General features: G+C 38.6%; 1 protein-coding gene across 10 annotated transcripts in view; it reads right to left on the bottom strand.

Moving 5' to 3' along the window:
• NEO1 (neogenin 1) overlaps nt 1-17,944 on the bottom strand; it is a 212,847-nt gene that overhangs the window by 142,120 nt on the left and 52,783 nt on the right. For all 10 annotated transcript variants that reach the window (XM_055715632.1, XM_055715628.1, XM_055715636.1 and 7 more), the window contains exon 2: nt 4,062-4,379. In XM_055715632.1, coding sequence (XP_055571607.1) covers nt 4,062-4,379 — 318 coding nt within the window. The remainder of the gene's footprint in view (nt 1-4,061; nt 4,380-17,944) is intronic.

Below are 17,944 nucleotides of genomic sequence, written 5' to 3'. Positions count from 1 at the left end.
AACTTGGACATATCTGAGGTCAGTGTCAAGGCAGCGATACAGCTACTTCATCACAACCAAGCAAATTACGTATAAAGCTCACAGCAAGTATTATCAAATGCAAAGATAAGTGGAGGAAGAAGAATAAAAACAGATGGATTTACTTGGGGAAAATAGATGTTAAGAGGTGAAATAAATAATTTAGTGAACAGTCTTCAAATGGATACATAGAACTGATACATCCGTATGATGAAACTCAATCCTACTGTCACGCTTCAAGCCTTTTAGATCTTTGCATATCTGTTCCCCCAATAAGAACTTCATGAAAGCTTTAACTAAGTAGTAGTAAACAGTAGCTGGGAAAAAGAGATCATCGCAGGGATATTTTTAAGCTACTATCATTGTATTTTTTACTAAAATACATGCAATTTTATTTTTCCCAGGTAAGTTACAGATACAGTTTCCAAAAATTTTGTAGATTTGTTTTAATCTATGTTTTGTAAGAGGTATTCCAATCCGTTTTAACATCTAACTGGCACTTAAGTATCAAAGACAGATTTGCATTTCAAAAGCCAATTAAAAAAACCACTCAGTAGTAAGGCACTGATTAAGCATCGGTGTGGCTTTACATAAATTAGGCAGTTCCTTTGACTTTCCCTAGTTCAAATCCATCATAATAATGGAAAAAACCATACATTATATGGACTATATGACCACCATACCATCTCCTTCCACTACCCTGATGTTGGTGTGGTCATATTCTGGTTTCAAAGAAAGGAAGCAAAACCACTCTTAAAAATAAATTAATTACTTCACAGATCCAGTTTAGAGTATGATAGCAGGCTTAGGTTTGCACAGCGAGAGGAAGCGAAGGAGGAGGAAACACAGGCAATGACAATCTCAACCTTCATTTGCTACAAGGAACCAAAACGTGGAAGCACACACTTAAGGGGGAAAAAAAGAGATAGGTGTATCCTGAAACTACTGATCATTAAAGAAAACTAACAAATTTCTTGCTGTTTGCAATTTCTAACAACTTACTATATCAAGGTGCAGTAGCACACAATTCCAAGTCATAGACTAATCATGCTAAATTAAAATATTCTTCATAATATTTTATCATAACTTCTGACTTGTTTTTTAAATCACATGAGAAACGGGATTAAAGAAGAAGAAGATCAATTTCTACAGGAGTCTCAGTTGCCACAGAAACTTTGATTCTCACACCTCAAAAATCCGAAGAGTAAAGGCTTCTCATCTACTATCATGTATGGGAAAGGTTCTTTAAAAGCACATTGTCAAATGCACTACAAACTTGCCAATCCACGCCTTCATCAATTTTTCCCTGCTGTGACACATTTATAGCACTGTGTCAAAAACATAAATTGAAGCAAGAAGCCAAGCAAGCAGGTCTCTAACATAAAGCATTCAGTCATTGTCCGAGCAGTCCACACTCAGTTATTGAGTGCGTGTTTTGGTTTAATTTTTTCATACAGTGGTTTACTAAGCTCCTCTGTCACCTTGCAACACCTTGTGTTATCAATACCTGTCACCCTATGGCAATAAAAGAGCTTCAGTTTCTCATGTTCAAAAATTTTAGCTCCATCAAGCTATAATATATAAAGTCCTTTAAATAATCTGAGAAATTTATCAAAATTTATCAGCCTGTTAGAACTTTATGCAAGACTCACAACAGGTAGATTGCTCAGCATTATCCATTAGCGTTAGGGAAAACAGTGCAGTTAGGAAACCAAAAACTCAAAGCCTGTATTTATTCACATATATGATAGAACACTAGATGTTTTTACAGGATTTTCTTCGCCCTGGCCTACATTACTCAGAAGAAGTTAAAACATGCAAGCTATGTTTCATAATATTCTTTTTTTAAAGAGATCAGGTGCATCACAGTACAACATTCAGACACACAATATGAATTCAACATAGCACTGCTCAATTAAGAAGCAAATTAGATGCCTCCCACTGTTATCTTGAGGCCGAGGAGGGACCTTACTATGCTAACTATGCCCACACTTACCACAGCCTGAAAGCTTCCAATTAAAAGAAAGAGAGGGGAGACTAAATATTAAAAATCACTGATAAAACTGAGGCATTCAAATGAGGTCAAGAAAAGCACTATAATTAAACTAGAATTTAAATATTCCATCTCTTACTCCAAAGCCTTCAACAACCAAAGCTACTCTTCCTCCCAACTACAGGATTAAACTCAGAGTAGTCTTCCACAACTCTTAGCACTTAAGCGAGTTAGTAAATAGGTTTTCACACACCTACAGCTGACAAATCTTTTGGAACAGCAGGACAACTTACACTGCAGCCAGAGGATGCCCTTGTGCACACTGCTAACTTAACAGGGTGGCACAACGCAGCACAAGGGTGAAGAGCACTTCCTCTAGCACTGAATAAATAATAAAATTTGTATTGCAGTTTTTATTGATCAATAATCTTCCAATACAGCCGTTAGTCTCCTTTGTCTCATGTTGGCCTATTTGTGCGGTAAACATTCGTATTTGCTTGGGTTAGACTGTTATTTGTTCAGTTTTCTAACAAAGATATTCTGAAAACAAAACTCACCAGAACTTCATTGTGGTGTTTTCTAATACTAAAAGACTCTTCAAGACTCCATTGTTTTAAAAACTATCAATTAAAATAGTATCTTCTACATCAATACAGGAAAATTGAATGGAGATTTTGAAGACATTTTGCATTACCTTCATTTTTAACCCCATTAACCTTAGCTAATGATCATATAGACCAGAATGATAACAGAAGCAAGACACTGAATGATCTCATGTGGAAAGCAGCAGAATTAATCACGACAGCAGCAATACAAGAAGGTGGTAATTGCCTGAGATAAGTATGCGAGAACTGCTTTTATTGTCCTCATTGCCAAGAAACTTAGAAATGTATTTCTCATTCAGAGACACTGAAAGTCACTCCTTTAAGATATAAAACCCCAAATTTTTTTATTCCTGACGTTTCTGATGTTTCACACCAATGCTACAAGCTAACTGAATCGAAATAACATCAGAATATAAATGACAGTAAGCAGCAGCTCTGGGAGATGCTGTAGCACTAGTCAGGAAGAATTCATTACCTTGAGACATTTATTAAGAAAAAAAAAAAAAAACTGTTTGAAAAGGCCTGGCAAACATCATTAGAGAAACAAAAGAAAATTGCTTCATAGGCTTTTTTCCTAGTTACATTGCCTTAGTTTAGCTTTTTTTTTTCAGTTGGTTTTTGAAATCTCACAAATTCTAAGTCTCTTTCAGCTACACTGTTTCCAAGACACACACAGTCTGACACTCCCAAGCCCAAAGATACAAACAGATGATGTTCTGAAAACAGGTCACTTTCCCCAATCAGAGTCTTTATTTTTACATGCAAACTTCACTTACTGCTCTCTACAACCTACATAAAAGCTATTACTATGTCATGTCTAATGGACACTCAAACATCAAAGGTGAGGTTATGACTTTGGTTTCTTCATGTCTGTCAGGAAAGCTTTAAGCAATTTGTTCTTTGTGACTTTTCAAACTTCCTTGTTCATACTTGGTAAGAAACAGAAAAATACAAAACCCCAACACTCCTGCCTTCTCTACCAGTCTTCCAGTTCTTTAGAGACTCTACACACTGCTAACTTTTAGGAGCTTCCCAAATGATTCGTGACAGAGGGCAGATAAATCTCAACATGGAAGCAGGCAGAGAAAGTTATTTTAAAGGGTATTTATACATAAAGAAAGTAGAACCTTGTTCTTTTTTTTCCCCTTCTAAGCCATGGTAAGTCTATATTGTCATTACATGCACCTGACACTGTTTAATACATTCATTTCAGCATTCCTGATCTTCAGCATTTTCCAAGGAATACCACCACATTAAGACGCTTAGATGAACAGAATATAGGACAACTTTCAGCCAGTAAAATGAGAGATACAGTCCCAGTTTCCCTGATAACTGATGAAATAATCCTTCCTTTCTTGGAAAGCGCCCTTCTCTTTTCACAACGGCAGAGTGCATATCTACATTATCATGCTGTTAGTTATACTTAACAACAAAAAGAGACTTACCAGCTACCGTGAGCTTTGCTGTTCTGCTGACAATGGTCCCCAGGCTTTCCACAGTTGCCACACACTGATAATATCCTTCATCAGGTTTATTATGCTTGGAATGCACCACACTGTTTATTAATAAAGATCCATCTGGTAGCAACTGGCGACGGTCATCTGACACCAAGTTTAGAAAAGTCCCATCTTTTTTCCATTCAATTTTTGGAGAAGTTTCACAATAAGCTGAACAGTTCATTATAACAGAAGCTCCGCGAACTGACAGAACGTCCATTGGTTCCACCAGAAAGTAAAAAGGAGTGAAGGTTCTCACAAGGGATCCTGTAAAACACAAATCACATCACACAATTTTTGGGTTAGCCTTCTACATTTCTTAAGCATAAACTGCATCCTCATTTCAAAATACTGTAATGTGCACAAGAGCCATCACTACTTGCAATATCGTCTTCCTGTACAAATTAGAAATAGCTTGGTCTGTATGACAAGACCTTTGTCTGATTTGGCTATTTACACCTATGGACTAGTAAATACACCTAAGTTTTCATCCCAAAAACATATTTGTCTGCTTATATGGCAATCAATATGGGTTTAACAGTTCTGAACAAGCCATTGCAGACAGAATTCTGCCTCATCAAAACTTACGCAAAGTAATATATGTGCTCAAGTACCACATTTATAACAAATGATACATACTCTTATGGCTCTTTCCTTGGCCTTCCGTGGTATGGGTGCCGTACCACAGCAGTGCAGTATTTTTTTTTGTATAACAAAGATTAAGAAACGTGAAGAATAATTCAGCCCTCGAGAAAAAAAAAAGTTTCCAACTCCTGAGTTTAAAACATCTTGCAAGTGCCATAAAACATATTTTTACCTTGGTTCTAGTTCAGGATAAACATCATTACTTTTCCATTTTAAATATTCCCCAAAGAGTTCTATAATTAACATCTATTTGCATTAAGAAATTAATTTTAATTACTGTATTTCTGGTGTATTTGGTCAAGCAGAAAGACTGTGTCAATATCACTTTGACTTGTCTTAGCTTAACCATCCACAGAAGAAAGCATAAAAATTCATCCAGGAAAGATTTTCCAAATCAGCACAGCGTTGTGTTGGGAGAGAATGGCATCTTTGTTTTTAAAGGTAACTTGGAAATAGTATCAAGGCTCCCCACATGTACTCTGACAAACTCCACTCTTCCGCCACTCAGGGACTAGGCGTGGGATTCATGTACAAACCACCTGGCAATATAAACTGAAATATCACTAGCTGTCTACCAGCAAAGCAAACCTGAACACGCACAGACTAAAAGGTCAACAGGGCTTTTGAAGCAAGTCAGTTGAACCCAGAGCTGCAGGGATTCCTCCTACCTTTATACAAAGAAAGCAAGCTGCAAAAGGAAACGCTTAAAATGCCAGCTGAAAACAGACACAGCCAAACTTACAAGGTCTTTTTGCAAGGCCTAGAAAATAACTTTTATACAAATGCAACAACTAAATTACAATCCTAATTAATAAAGCATATTTTACAAGCACTGTGTCTAGCAATATATTCTCAGCACGCAGCAGCAGACCTAGACCACCCTTCTCTAAACATTTTTAAAATAACTTTTTAAAGTCACAGGTTGTCTAGAGACCAGAAGAGATTCCACCAGTAACACTTTTTAAGATTAAAAAAAATAATATATATATACTTCAAGTGGTTTCTGTCATTAAGCTGTCAGTTAGTGTGTGGTCCAGAGCAAACACAGGAAAAAATGGTTGGTCTTTAAGGTCTGTATATAGTCCTTAACAGGAGGGGGGTGGGGGAAGGAGTCCTGAACTTGGGGGGTGTGGGTGTTACCTCCCAGTTACATATAGTCTTTAAGGCGTATGTTCAATGTAACAAAGCAGTGAAAAAAGACCTGTTCTCCATTGTTCTTCGTAGGTAAGTTACATCATTGTTGTCTGACACTGGTGTAGCAAACCTAGCCATAAACCAGTTTCCTCGATCTGGCAGTAGGCAATATGTAACACAGTAAGAATGTGGTTTCCCTTTTAGGCACCTCTAAAAATTTGAAGGCAATCTCTAACACCTGGGAAAGGTATTGTTAGAAAAGGGTTAAAATGCATTCACAAATAGAAAATTAAGCCTTTACTACACACACTAGACCCATCAGAAAGGATGATAAAAACACTCATCTCAAAACTACTTAAATCTTTCACGGTAAGGTCAATAATGAAATGCCAAAGTATGTCAAGGCCACCTTGAAGAGGAATATGCATTTAATAACCAGATTTGCTTCATTCAATCACAGAATAATTATGAAGCCTGTGTTTTTAGAAAAAGTACAAATATGAAGGAGACCTTTACGTGTAAAGAAAGTATGTCCTGTAAGCATTTAGCTTCTTCAATTGCTTGACTGTTTGTTGGGCTTTTTTAAGCCGGATTTACTTTCTAAAATAGCCTTAATTAACGAATTGATATGATCCCCTGTATCAATGAATTGCACAGAAAGTCTCCCGTCTCCAAAGAGACTTCAGCTTCCCCCTGGAGAGGGACTCCAGCCTTCCTGCACAAAGTCTATTTACTACTTGGAATTCACCGAAACCTGAAGATAAGGCAGAAGGAGTAGTGTGAAAGAAACAACAGATAACCTACGAAAGTGTAATTTATATCATTCAAATGTTCTTCTACCTTCCAGAATTCAAAGAGGGAATAAGGGGGAAAAGTATAGAAAGCCTGAAGTTTCCCTAGTGATAGTAAGTCTCAGACTGGAGACCTGTTACACTGGTAACCGAATCCATGAGATTATGTCTTTCCTGAGATAAAAAGACAACCAAAAAAGACCCCAAACATACACAACAAGAAAAACCCAAAACAATACAAAATTTCTAGGGCTGCTTATGTTACTTAGGTTTGTATAATCACACCTACATGCAGATATACTTGATCCTCTGCATGTGGAGTACCAAGTTTCAGTTCTAATATACCAAATGGCAGAAAAGCCCAGAGGCATGAAAATACCTTAACCTGTTTATCAGTATGATCGCCTCCATTGCTCCATAAAACTAAAGGTCTTTTTTTAAAAAAAAATTAAAGATTTGGCTTTATTGTCTCTAGATTTTCCAAGAGAAAGCATTCTATCCAAGCTCTCAGCCTTTCCCCCCCTCATTTACAAGCTCCTGTGCATTATTCCAGTATAGATCCAGACCCTTACCAGAACAAAATACAAATACCCTTGAGTTTTGTTGCTCACTGCCCTTCTTCTCTGGCTTTTCAAACAAAAACTAGGAAACCTCTGCAAAGGGGAGGCCAGCTTCTTGTTTGCTTTGTCTGGCTTTGATGCAGATTAGAGCAGATCAAATCCACTGATGGGATAAGATTGTTCTTATCCTGGAAGCAACAAGGTGCCCAAGGAAACAGTATTGTAGAATATAGAGCTGAGGATGTCAAAAAAAGTGCATGCCAAGGAGAAATAGCAGCACAGAAGGGGTTAGAGACTTTCAGGAATAATGAGAAGCAAATTCTCAGCTGGGTTTCAGAGATAACATAAAAAAAAAAGCTCTTGCCAAGAGCCCTGTGAAGACACAGCACAGCCTGCTTCAACTCGGGATACTACCATGCTCCTGCACAGAAGGCGGGGGATAAAAAAAAAATAAAAGGGTTGGTAAATAACTATGTCCCATCTTGAAGGACATTAAACTAGAATTGGGACCTTTCTAGCCCACAGTCTCAGAGAGGTTTTGCAATTTAGAGTTAGGGGCACTCAGGACAAGTGCTGGTGGGCTGCATTCACACCCCTGCCAACTCAGTTCATACCTCATTTAAGCCTTGATTCAGCCTGAAAAGGCTTTGTACATACAAGACCTTAATAAACTTCTATTTCTGTCAACAAGCCATTTCTCCCACTCCATCAACCTATTGATTAGTCAGTTAAAGGAAACCACATTATTTAGGACAGAATTTGTGTACTTTGTGGAGGGAGCCCTTCCTCTTTCCACATACTTGGCTGGCGTTTGTGTACGTACATACTGACCCTATGATCTTAAAGGTCTTTTCCAACCTAAACGATTCCATTACTCTATAGGTATGTACACATCAGTGGCTTGATTTGCATAATGCTGGCCCAAGAAACTTACATAAAAAGCAAGACAAGTTTATCTTACTTTATTTTCCTTATCACGGAAACAGGAACAGCTAAATCTTGCTCATTCCCAACAGATACTCCACACACACCCCACACCCCAGAACTGCTCTTGAACACCAGTGATAGAGACCCGGCACTTCCCACAGGCATTCAGTTCCAGTACTTCACGCTCTGTATTAGGACTATCAAGCAGTACTGCTAGGATTTAAGCGTAGTTCTTTTTGCCAATGCGGGTATGGGGCACAGGCTGTTAATCTTTCCCAGCAGTCTTCTACATATTCAAGGACTTAAAACCTTCTCTACCCTTTCCTTTAGGCTTAGCATATCTAATTTAGTACTAGGCAAACAGTAGGGCGCCCGACTATTAACTCTGTGAACCCCCTCCAACCAGCCCACGTTCCTCCCCAAAGCGCTGAGCCCAAACCACAACAGGGTGCTCCAGCAGAGACAATATCAGTGTTGGGTGCAGGTACGGTGTCATTTCACATGTTTTGGAAGCTCTGCAACTCCTTTCTTCATCCCTCCCAAAATACAGGCAATTCAGTTTTAGTGCAGAAGCATAACACTGCTGACTACATCGATCCATAATCCCTTCACCACTGTAATCCCTAGATCCTTTTCTCAGAAACTGCCATAAGGTTTGTTCTTTTCCATTTAATGTTTGACTAGCTGATTACTCCTGCCTAACTGTATTAACTTTCACTTGGCTCCTCTAAATTCTTCCTCCTTCCAAAAAAGTTTACTGATGTTGAACTCTAACCTTGTCCTACCTCTTTGAGCTTTAAATTGTGTGAAAATTTAACAAACATAGCTTACTCTGTCCTCCAGCTGCAAGTGAAAGACATGTAATAGAAGTTTACTCAGAATACACAAGTGCAAAATCCCCCACAACACAGCTTCAGTATCATTGTCCTTACTACTTCTCTCAACACTTATCCATCCTTTTTCATAGCTATCCTATGTAAGTTAAGACCATGTTTCCGTTTCCTTACAAAAGCGTAATTGGATGGTGGTTGCTGAGGAAAGAATAAGGGAATTTATTTTTTTTCTATGAAACATTTTAAGCTATTAAGGAAATCAGAATGGTCTGGAAAATATTTCCTTGACAATTCTACATCAATTAACCCTCCTAGCCACATTACCTTCCAGAAGAAGTCAGAAAAAAAGTTTGCTCACTCACCCCTCAGGAACCAAAGCCAAGCTGACTACTTTTATACATCGCAAGCTCCTCCACTCCTCCCATTTAAAATATTTTGAGCTTTTCTAGTCCTTCTTCAAGCTCATGTCTCAAGTTGTCAAAATTAACCAAGAGTTCTGAAATTGTTTCAGCCAAGATAAAACTCATCACAGAAAAATTATTTGAAAATATTTAACAATGAATCACTTTTAGCCTTCCTTTGCTAAGCCTAGTTGATCTCTTATCCTCTCAGTATTAGGACAAAGGACCAGAGCATGCAACCCTTCTCACCTGAAAAGGATCAAAAAGAGCATATTTGAGATATGACGGAAGTTCGCAAAGTTAAGATGAATCTGCCTGAACTTCTCCTTACAGCATGCTTCCCCAAAGACCACGAAAAGGTTTTTAAACTCAAAAGAACAGTTTTAACATAACACTTTCCAGCCACAGGAAATGTGAAGGCAGCTAGGTAAGACAGAAAGAGCTCATCGATTGCTCTTTCCAAATGCTGCATTTTCAAAGGGCAGTATACCTCAGTGGGACAAAGAAATCCAAGCCTTCCTTTAGCTTTCTTTTCACTGCTACCACACCTACAGAAGGATTACTTTCATTTTTTTGTATGTTCTGCTAGCTGCATCACATTTTGTGCAGCAGAACATCTTTAACAAAGCTGCAGGTGAGGAAATGCCTACAACAGTAAATACAAAGTGCCTGCTCAAGTGGGAAGAAGCTTTCCTTTGTTACCCAGTTAATTTCTGAAAGACACCAGCATTCCAATATCAAACATAAATCATTTAAATGTGTGCTTTAAAAACTGCCTGACACAAGGTCTTCAGAAATTATGGAATTTACAAAAATAACTTCAGACAAAACCACTTTGATCTTAGTTCTACATAGTACATATAAATTACCTCAAACTGGTGCTCGGCAATGTATTTCAGAAGATTTCCCCACTACCAGTGCTATAGATTTAACTTTAATCCACTGCTGCCACCAAAACTATTTGGTTGTGATTTTTTTCCTGATGTTGACCAGCTGCATTCAAAGCAGAGGACTGTAATACTAGATTTCACATAACTTGTGGAAGGGAACTGCATTCCATTTTTCAAGGACCATCCACAAAGAAAATGTGAAGCACAGGTATAACCACTTTTTCCAAACAGGATGATAAATTAAGGCAACCAAACCCATCTTTCATCAAAAATACCTGACATGAGATTAGTAGTACACAAGGATTTGGTCACTGGAAAGAGTCATATAGGGCTTTGATGAAGAAAGATTACTTACTTTTACCTGTTGAGTAAAGACATGTCAATGGGGGGGGGATGATACTCATCCTTTTAAGTTAGATTCCAAAGCAGTTTAAGACTACGTAACACCCTTGAAAACTGACGTTTAAAATAGAAGCATTTGACAAAATCCTAATCAGACTGGCAGGAACTATTATAAAGCCCCTTTTTATGTACTGCAAGGACATGATAAAATATCCAAGCTCTTGCTGCAGGACTGAGCTTTTAAAAGGCTTTTCACCAGAATTTAATTAACATTCCCAATGGCCCTTGTAATCCTAAAAACAGTATGTCATGCCCTTCCTAACCTAGATCATTAAAAAAAAAAAGCTGTCTTCAAGAATTAGCCAAACGTATTTTAACTGAAGGTGTTACAAACACTATTCTTTGCAAGCTGCCAGCAGGAGCTCACAATAAACTCGTTTTTGTGGTTTTGTGAAAATAGTCATTACTAAGAAGCACATTATCTATATGGACAAATTGCTCCATGCATTGATCTCTAAATAAAATTTAAGTATTAGCATGTTGGTAACTTTTTTTTGTTACAAATGTCAACATTTAAAAAATTGTGTACTACCCAATAAGCAAAATTCATACATGGCATTACAATATACCACAGCAGACTGAATGTTTAGGCCAGGGGTCCTCAAATTTTTTAACCAGGGGGCTGGCGTGTGGATGAAGGGGCAGGCAGTCATCTGCAGCTGCTTGATCCCGTGTCCCGTCCCCCCCCCAAACTCCCGGGGGGGGGCGGGGGCAGGGGGGTCTGTAAATACCAGGAGCCCGATTGAGGACCCGGGAGGGCTGTATCTGGCCCATGGGCCATAGTTTGACGACCCCTGGTTTAGGCAAAGGTAGACTTTCTGCTTAATATTACATTTTCCCCTCATAGGGAATATACAGTATAGACTACCTGATCAAATTACACTGCATATGATGGCAACATACATCAGGCAACTAAAGATCATTATGACTATTTTTTTTAAAAGCACATCCAAAGCAAAACTGTATACATGGTGGTTGGCAAGTTCACTTATACTGAAAAACCAAGGTCAAATTCTCTAAACTGCATTTTGTAAACGTCATTTCATTTATTTCTTTGCAAAGACTCCACAATCCATAAATTATGAGACAAAAATGGTATTGCACTTAAGTATCAAGAAAAAAAGGAAAAAGCATAAAGAGCTATCCCTGACTGCAGATGTACAATATAAATCCTGCTGGTACTTTAATAATTCCAGTGATAGGCTGACAGTGGAACCTAGGACAGCAAGTGATGTAACATTTTAAGGTAAGTAATGCCATGTATAAATCTAGATTTTCTCAGACTTAGTAGATTCCTTTCTCCTTCAGCACAGGCAGATTTTCTCTTTTTATGATTTAATAGACTTTAATAAAGATATTCATCAAAAAGTATGATTCATCTTTGCCCCAGCACCATTAAGCATTGTGGGCTAGCAATGACATCTGAAGAATGCCACGCGGCCTCAGATTTGCCCTAGCCCACCAGAGAAGGGGCTGCGATCCGCAAGGGAGACATACCCTTTTTTTTGTGATGGGGAAACAATCCATACAGAGCTTTTTTAGTAGAACGGCTTATTCTGTGCTGCAGAAAGACAGGAAGAAAACTGCTTTTCCAAGCAAATTCTCCTGAAAGAGAGCAGCATTAACACTGGATGGCTTTGTCCTCTTCTCTTTAGTTGTCAGTCCTGTGTGCAGGTGCCTTCTTACAATACAGACCAAGTGGACAATACTGAGCAAACACTAACAGCCTAGGATACCACCAGAAGACCTGTGCCCTCAATCATTCTCCTCAATACAATGGTAAGTTTAGAGAAATTTTCTTTATGGTCCACTGTGAAGAGCACCTACCTGAATACCAACAGGCCCAGGTGCAGGCTGTCATCCACACACAGATGGCAGCTTTTACTTAGAAGGAACTCTGCCTTTCTGCTCCTGTGCTTTTCAAAAGGCATCCATCTAAAAGCTGCAAAAAAGGCAACACATCTACGAAGTTGTGAAAACCTAAGTATTTTTGCGTATTAGATTCTCTTAACGGTTTAATTACTGAGTTGAGAAGGTTTTTGACAGCATGTACTAACAAGAACACGAAAGTCAAAATAGTCACCATCAGCAGCAGAATTACTGTAACATATAGAAATAATGTATGTTTCAAGACTTTGCCTTCAGTAACTTAGGAGCACCTTGGCCCTTCAGACAGCAGTCAATAAACAAAGAACGAATTCAAACAAAGCAAGCTACATTTTGAAACAATGCTTTTTACAGCTTTGTCTATACTTCCAGTTACCTTTCACTTGTTAATAACAAATTATTGCTCAGTCTTAACTGACCTTCATGACAGACCTCAAGCACAAAATTATATTAAAAAAACCCATTTAAAAAAAGTATGGAGAAAATAGAATTAAGAAAAAAGTATCCGAATAGTGTACAGTGTGCCTGCAGCAAAACACTGAAAAGTAAGCATCCATGCATTTACTCTAACTACTCTTTCTGTAAGTGATACCATCTCCTCATATATTATTAAATAATGGGAAGGAAAACAAGATAATGATCAGCAGCAAAATCCAAACATAGATTGTAATCTCAAATATCAAACATCTTAAGAGATGCATTTATGTCTGGTGTTTAGTTGCATGGCCTTTCTAACACCTCTAGGGAGTTAGAAATTTTTATCTGGATTTTGAACACATGGAAGCAACTTTATTATTTACAGCACTGCTGCACAATTGTCAGTTCTGTGACAATAGCACCCTTAAACAGCCAGCTAATAAGCTGCCACGCAACCATTACAGCCCCTTTACTAAGGGGCTACAGTTCCATTAAGCTTGGAAAACTGAAGGAGAACAAATGGCACAAACTCCTCTTGCAGCAGTTTCCCCTAAAGCACGATTCGCTATAACCACTTCTACTGGTACTCTTGTGCAACTTGTCCCAAAAGAAATCCCCACTGCGGACATTTCCCTCTCTTGTCTAGTCCGGAGTGCCACTGTTAGACACTTACTGTCTTGCAAGGATTTCTACATCTGCCTCAAACCTACACTGAAACCCAGAAAACTGTCTACCAGCCCTATTTCAAAACCAAATTCTATTCGAGTTTTTATTCCTCCTCATGTGCAAGGAAAAAGAATCCTTTATAACACCTGCGACCCGAAATCTGGATTTCTTTCCAGTTGCTAAAAAACAACCCTTAGGTTTTATGGAACACATCTAGGAACAAACACCCATGAACTTCTCAACTTCTGCAAGGAACATCCTTTCAAAGAGATTTTGCTTTTCCAAATCAAAGGAAAAGCAAACCAGACCACCTAATGCCACATATTCGAGTTAAGCCAATGAAGAAAATGCTCTGAATATCCTAATTGCAGATTTCTTTTCATAACTATTTCAGAAGGAGAGCTTAAAGGATTTTATCCACCTTTTCCTTTTTTTGTGGCATTACTAAAGTAATTTCTCTCATTTCAGAAAATGATCAGCTTTCATTCAAATAGCCAATCTCTTTAACTAGTACATCCTTTTAAGCTTGCACAGGATTTAAAAATGGTACCATGTTTCACTTGACACAAAGGACAAAACATTCTTGCATATGATATCCCTTTTCTATTGCTACTAATAACAGAAATAAGCTAGAATGATAATAAGGTATAACCTTTTTGACTTAAACCCCAGGCACAGAAGCTACCCTAATCAAAATCTCTTGGGATTAGTTGTTCAATATATGATCTAACAGCAGAACTAAGATGCTTTCAGGGTGATGACTGTCATCAGGGTAAGCAAGCACTACAAAAACCAATGTGCACTCTACCCCCTAACAAAGCCTTCATCCAATGTCAAACTTCTCTGTCAAAATAAGCCAAAGTGATTACCTTTCATATGAAATTAACACTATGCCAGGAGAATTTTTTTTGCCCATTTTTGAATGCTTTGTATGGCTCTTATTCCCCTGCGATTTTCTTCCCCATACTTCAAGCAAAAAGATCAAATTAGTTTCTTTGTTTGTAACTTCACAGCCCTGGCTGAAACCCCATTACTGAAATGCCCCATTTATAGTCGTCAGCTCTGGTAGCTTTTAGAGTAATCTGACTTCAGAGTGCTTATAGTTTTCATACTCCTCCTGATCAAGGATGAAAAAGAAAAGAATGGCAAGCAATTTTTAATATCAGTAGTGCTTCCTTCAGAAAGCACATCAGTTATAGGGGACCAGATTTCAATTAGTTGTTGTTTTTTTTAATTCCTCCAGTGACCATTTTCATTACTTTATCAAATTGGTCTGAGAAAGGATACATCTAGCATTTCTACAGAAGATTACTAGAGGGCACTGTAAAGACACCTACAAAAGGAAGAAAATGTACTTCTGTTCATCATCATGAACAATAGTACTTTGCCTTTTCCACAGAAATGGTTACCATATGTTTAGCTACTGACAATACTACATTTGTTATCGTAGGTGAACACAATTTCCATTTTTTCCTGGAGTAATAGATTTCTTTTCCTAGAGTTCCCATCTTCTGGAACGTAATTTACCTCTTCAGGTATGTACAACATTAAAAACAAACAGTGGCTTTCAAAGAGTTAAAAAGCCAGAAAACCCATTTGTAAGACTCAAAATACATATTATTACGCACAATGCAGGCAAGATGCTAACCACTTAGCAAGAGATTCCTCCACCTTCCCCTACTTACACCCTGTTTGGACCCAGGGCTTCAGATCTTCAGACTTGAGTAACTGGTTCGCCCAAACCCTCACCAGGGCTAGACAAGCAGTTTAGCTCCCCATGGAGATTTCCCTGCTGGTTTCCAAACCAAGCCCAGGTACTCAGGGAGCAGATTCGCTGCCTCAGGTTTGTTGTTTTTTGAGGGTTTTTTTGCCAGACTTGTAATTCAAAAATGGTTTAGAATATAAATACAGATAAAAGTCCCCATACATCACAAGAGGATTATTTGCTGAAACCAATTACTTAAATATTTTCCAAGTACTAAACACACTGGAGTATCCAAGATCTCTGCACAAAGGGTAAAGCAGTATTACGATTTCTCAGATGCCAACAAGGTTAGGGGGCATGCAACAGAACATATTTGATGTAGCAAATTCATTTAAAGATGCGCTTTAAGTGAGACAAGAGTGGCACTTCAGTGAACAATCTCCCTGCTTGCAGTGGATTTCCTCCAGCCCACCTATTCAATTCATCCAGTCAGGGCGATTACAGAGATTACAAAGGATGCTTGCAGGAGAAGTGTGAAGGGCAAGGGGGAATGCTGTTATAAAGTCAGGTGTGTTCCAATCACAGCCAACGGTCAAAAGTGGCATACAGGAAGATACATGAAGAGGAAAAGAAGAAACCCAGTTTCTATAGGAAGCTTAAAGTGGGAAAAGGATTGAACATTAAAAAAATAATATGCAAGCAAGAACCAAATTGAAAGCTGCTGAAAATCATTTCCAGTGTCTCTCTAAAGAGAGACCTCTGTCATGCTTCATAAAAGAGGAAAAAAATCTTAACAAATACCTTTAATGTTAGATCAAGCAAGGACTATCTAAGAGGGCCTAGAAACAGAAGAACAGCCACATCAGATCACAGCAAAAAGAATCCTTTTAACTCAGTGTCTTGTCACAGTAGTCGACAGCAGATGCTAGGGAGCACCTAAGAGCAGAACAAACATACAGCAAAACTTTCTCCAGTTCAGGCTCTGAGCATCCTGCCACTCACAGCTGAGGCATGTCCGCAGCCACGAGTGGGTTTTGTTCTTCAGCCCAACAGCTCTGGGAGGACAACGACCAGCAACCTCGGCAGGCCCCTTGCAGCGGCCTTGCACAAGGGGGAAAGGGAGAGGGCAAAAGAGCTCAAGCGTTAGCATTCACTTTGACGGTCCCTACCTTGGGGGACTAATCTGACAGATTACCGGTTAATTCTCTACACAGCACAGCTAATTGTACAGCCGCTCTCACTCCCCTGGTCTCCTACACTAGTAAAGCAACCACTTCCAATCACACTATTGATTCACAATATATAAAAATATAATAACCTTAGCAATTTACAAATGAGGATTTTATTGATCTTTGAGGACACTAGTGAAAGAAATGAGAACAGTGGAAAGGTAAGGAAAAGACACACATAACGCAGTGTTTTTAAAATAAGATCCCTGAAAACATATTCACACAAGTTTTTCTATCCCATGAAATTCAACATTTGTGGCAGAGTTCATTACACATGTAAATTAAGTTGCAATAAAACTGACCCTTCACAAATTTAAGTCATAATGCTACTCTTGGAAAAGCAAGCTGACCAACTATAGAGTTAAAAATTGAGACTTAGCAGAAAGGTATATAGCCAGATGATAGGCACATCATCAGTCACATGGAAAGGACAGAGATGCAGCATATGCCCTCAAGTGACATGGAAAACTGCAGTCCATTCCAGCTACACCAGCACCAAGATAAATAATGCATCAGGGAACTGGAGGAAATAACAGAAAACCCAGTAGTATCACCAGTTTGCTTAGATTTGCTATTGAGATGAAGGATTTGCTGTATTTGTTGTTTGAGGAGCCCAAAATAAAAGCTGTACAGTCTAAAGATAAACACCTTAAGAGACATCCAGTTTTGTTCCAGCTAGTGAAATACAAGTCTCTGGCACAGAGTCTCTCTGGACCGCTGCACAGCACCAGGACACCCGCACTAACTGAACACTATGCAAAGCCTTCCTCGGATCCTACGTACTCTGAGCTCTCAGTGTTTTTACCCCACCACCATTGCTTTATTTTTAAATTGAGGGTTGACTGTTCATGTTTCAAGACTCAGGGAGCATTCTAATAACTGAGGCAGACAAATGCCTTGGGGTACAGCATTTGATGGTCACTGAAGAAAAGCTACTACGTATAGATTTAAATTAATTTCTGTAGCAAGAGCAAAAAAAATCACACACTCAACACTAACTGAACTACAGAAAAATAAGCAAGGCACTTTACACTAGAGAAAAAGAAGATTAGACATTTGCCTGGTTATGACCCCTCGGAAAATGTAAGGATGAACCTTGTGATTTTAAAAAGTTGTCTTTCAATCAAATGGAGAATGGAGGCAAAAAATGTCTGGATTCTGTATCACAGTAAAGTAACATGCCCCTATGCCCAGGTACACCCACTCACACATCTGCAGCCACAGGCTGCATCAACAAATCACACAAGTGAGAAGAGCTTGCCACGCATAAATCACTGCTGAGAGAAAATAGGAAACTGGCAAAGAGCAGAGAAGGAAAGGCAACTTTAGTTATTACGCCCAATGT

The sequence above is a fragment of the Falco cherrug genome, chromosome 7 (assembly GCF_023634085.1).
Source record: "Falco cherrug isolate bFalChe1 chromosome 7, bFalChe1.pri, whole genome shotgun sequence".
In the NCBI taxonomy this organism is placed as follows: Eukaryota; Metazoa; Chordata; class Aves; order Falconiformes; family Falconidae; genus Falco; species Falco cherrug.
The sequence above is the reverse complement of the archived record's forward strand: the minus strand, read 5'-3'. Positions and strand labels throughout refer to the sequence as shown.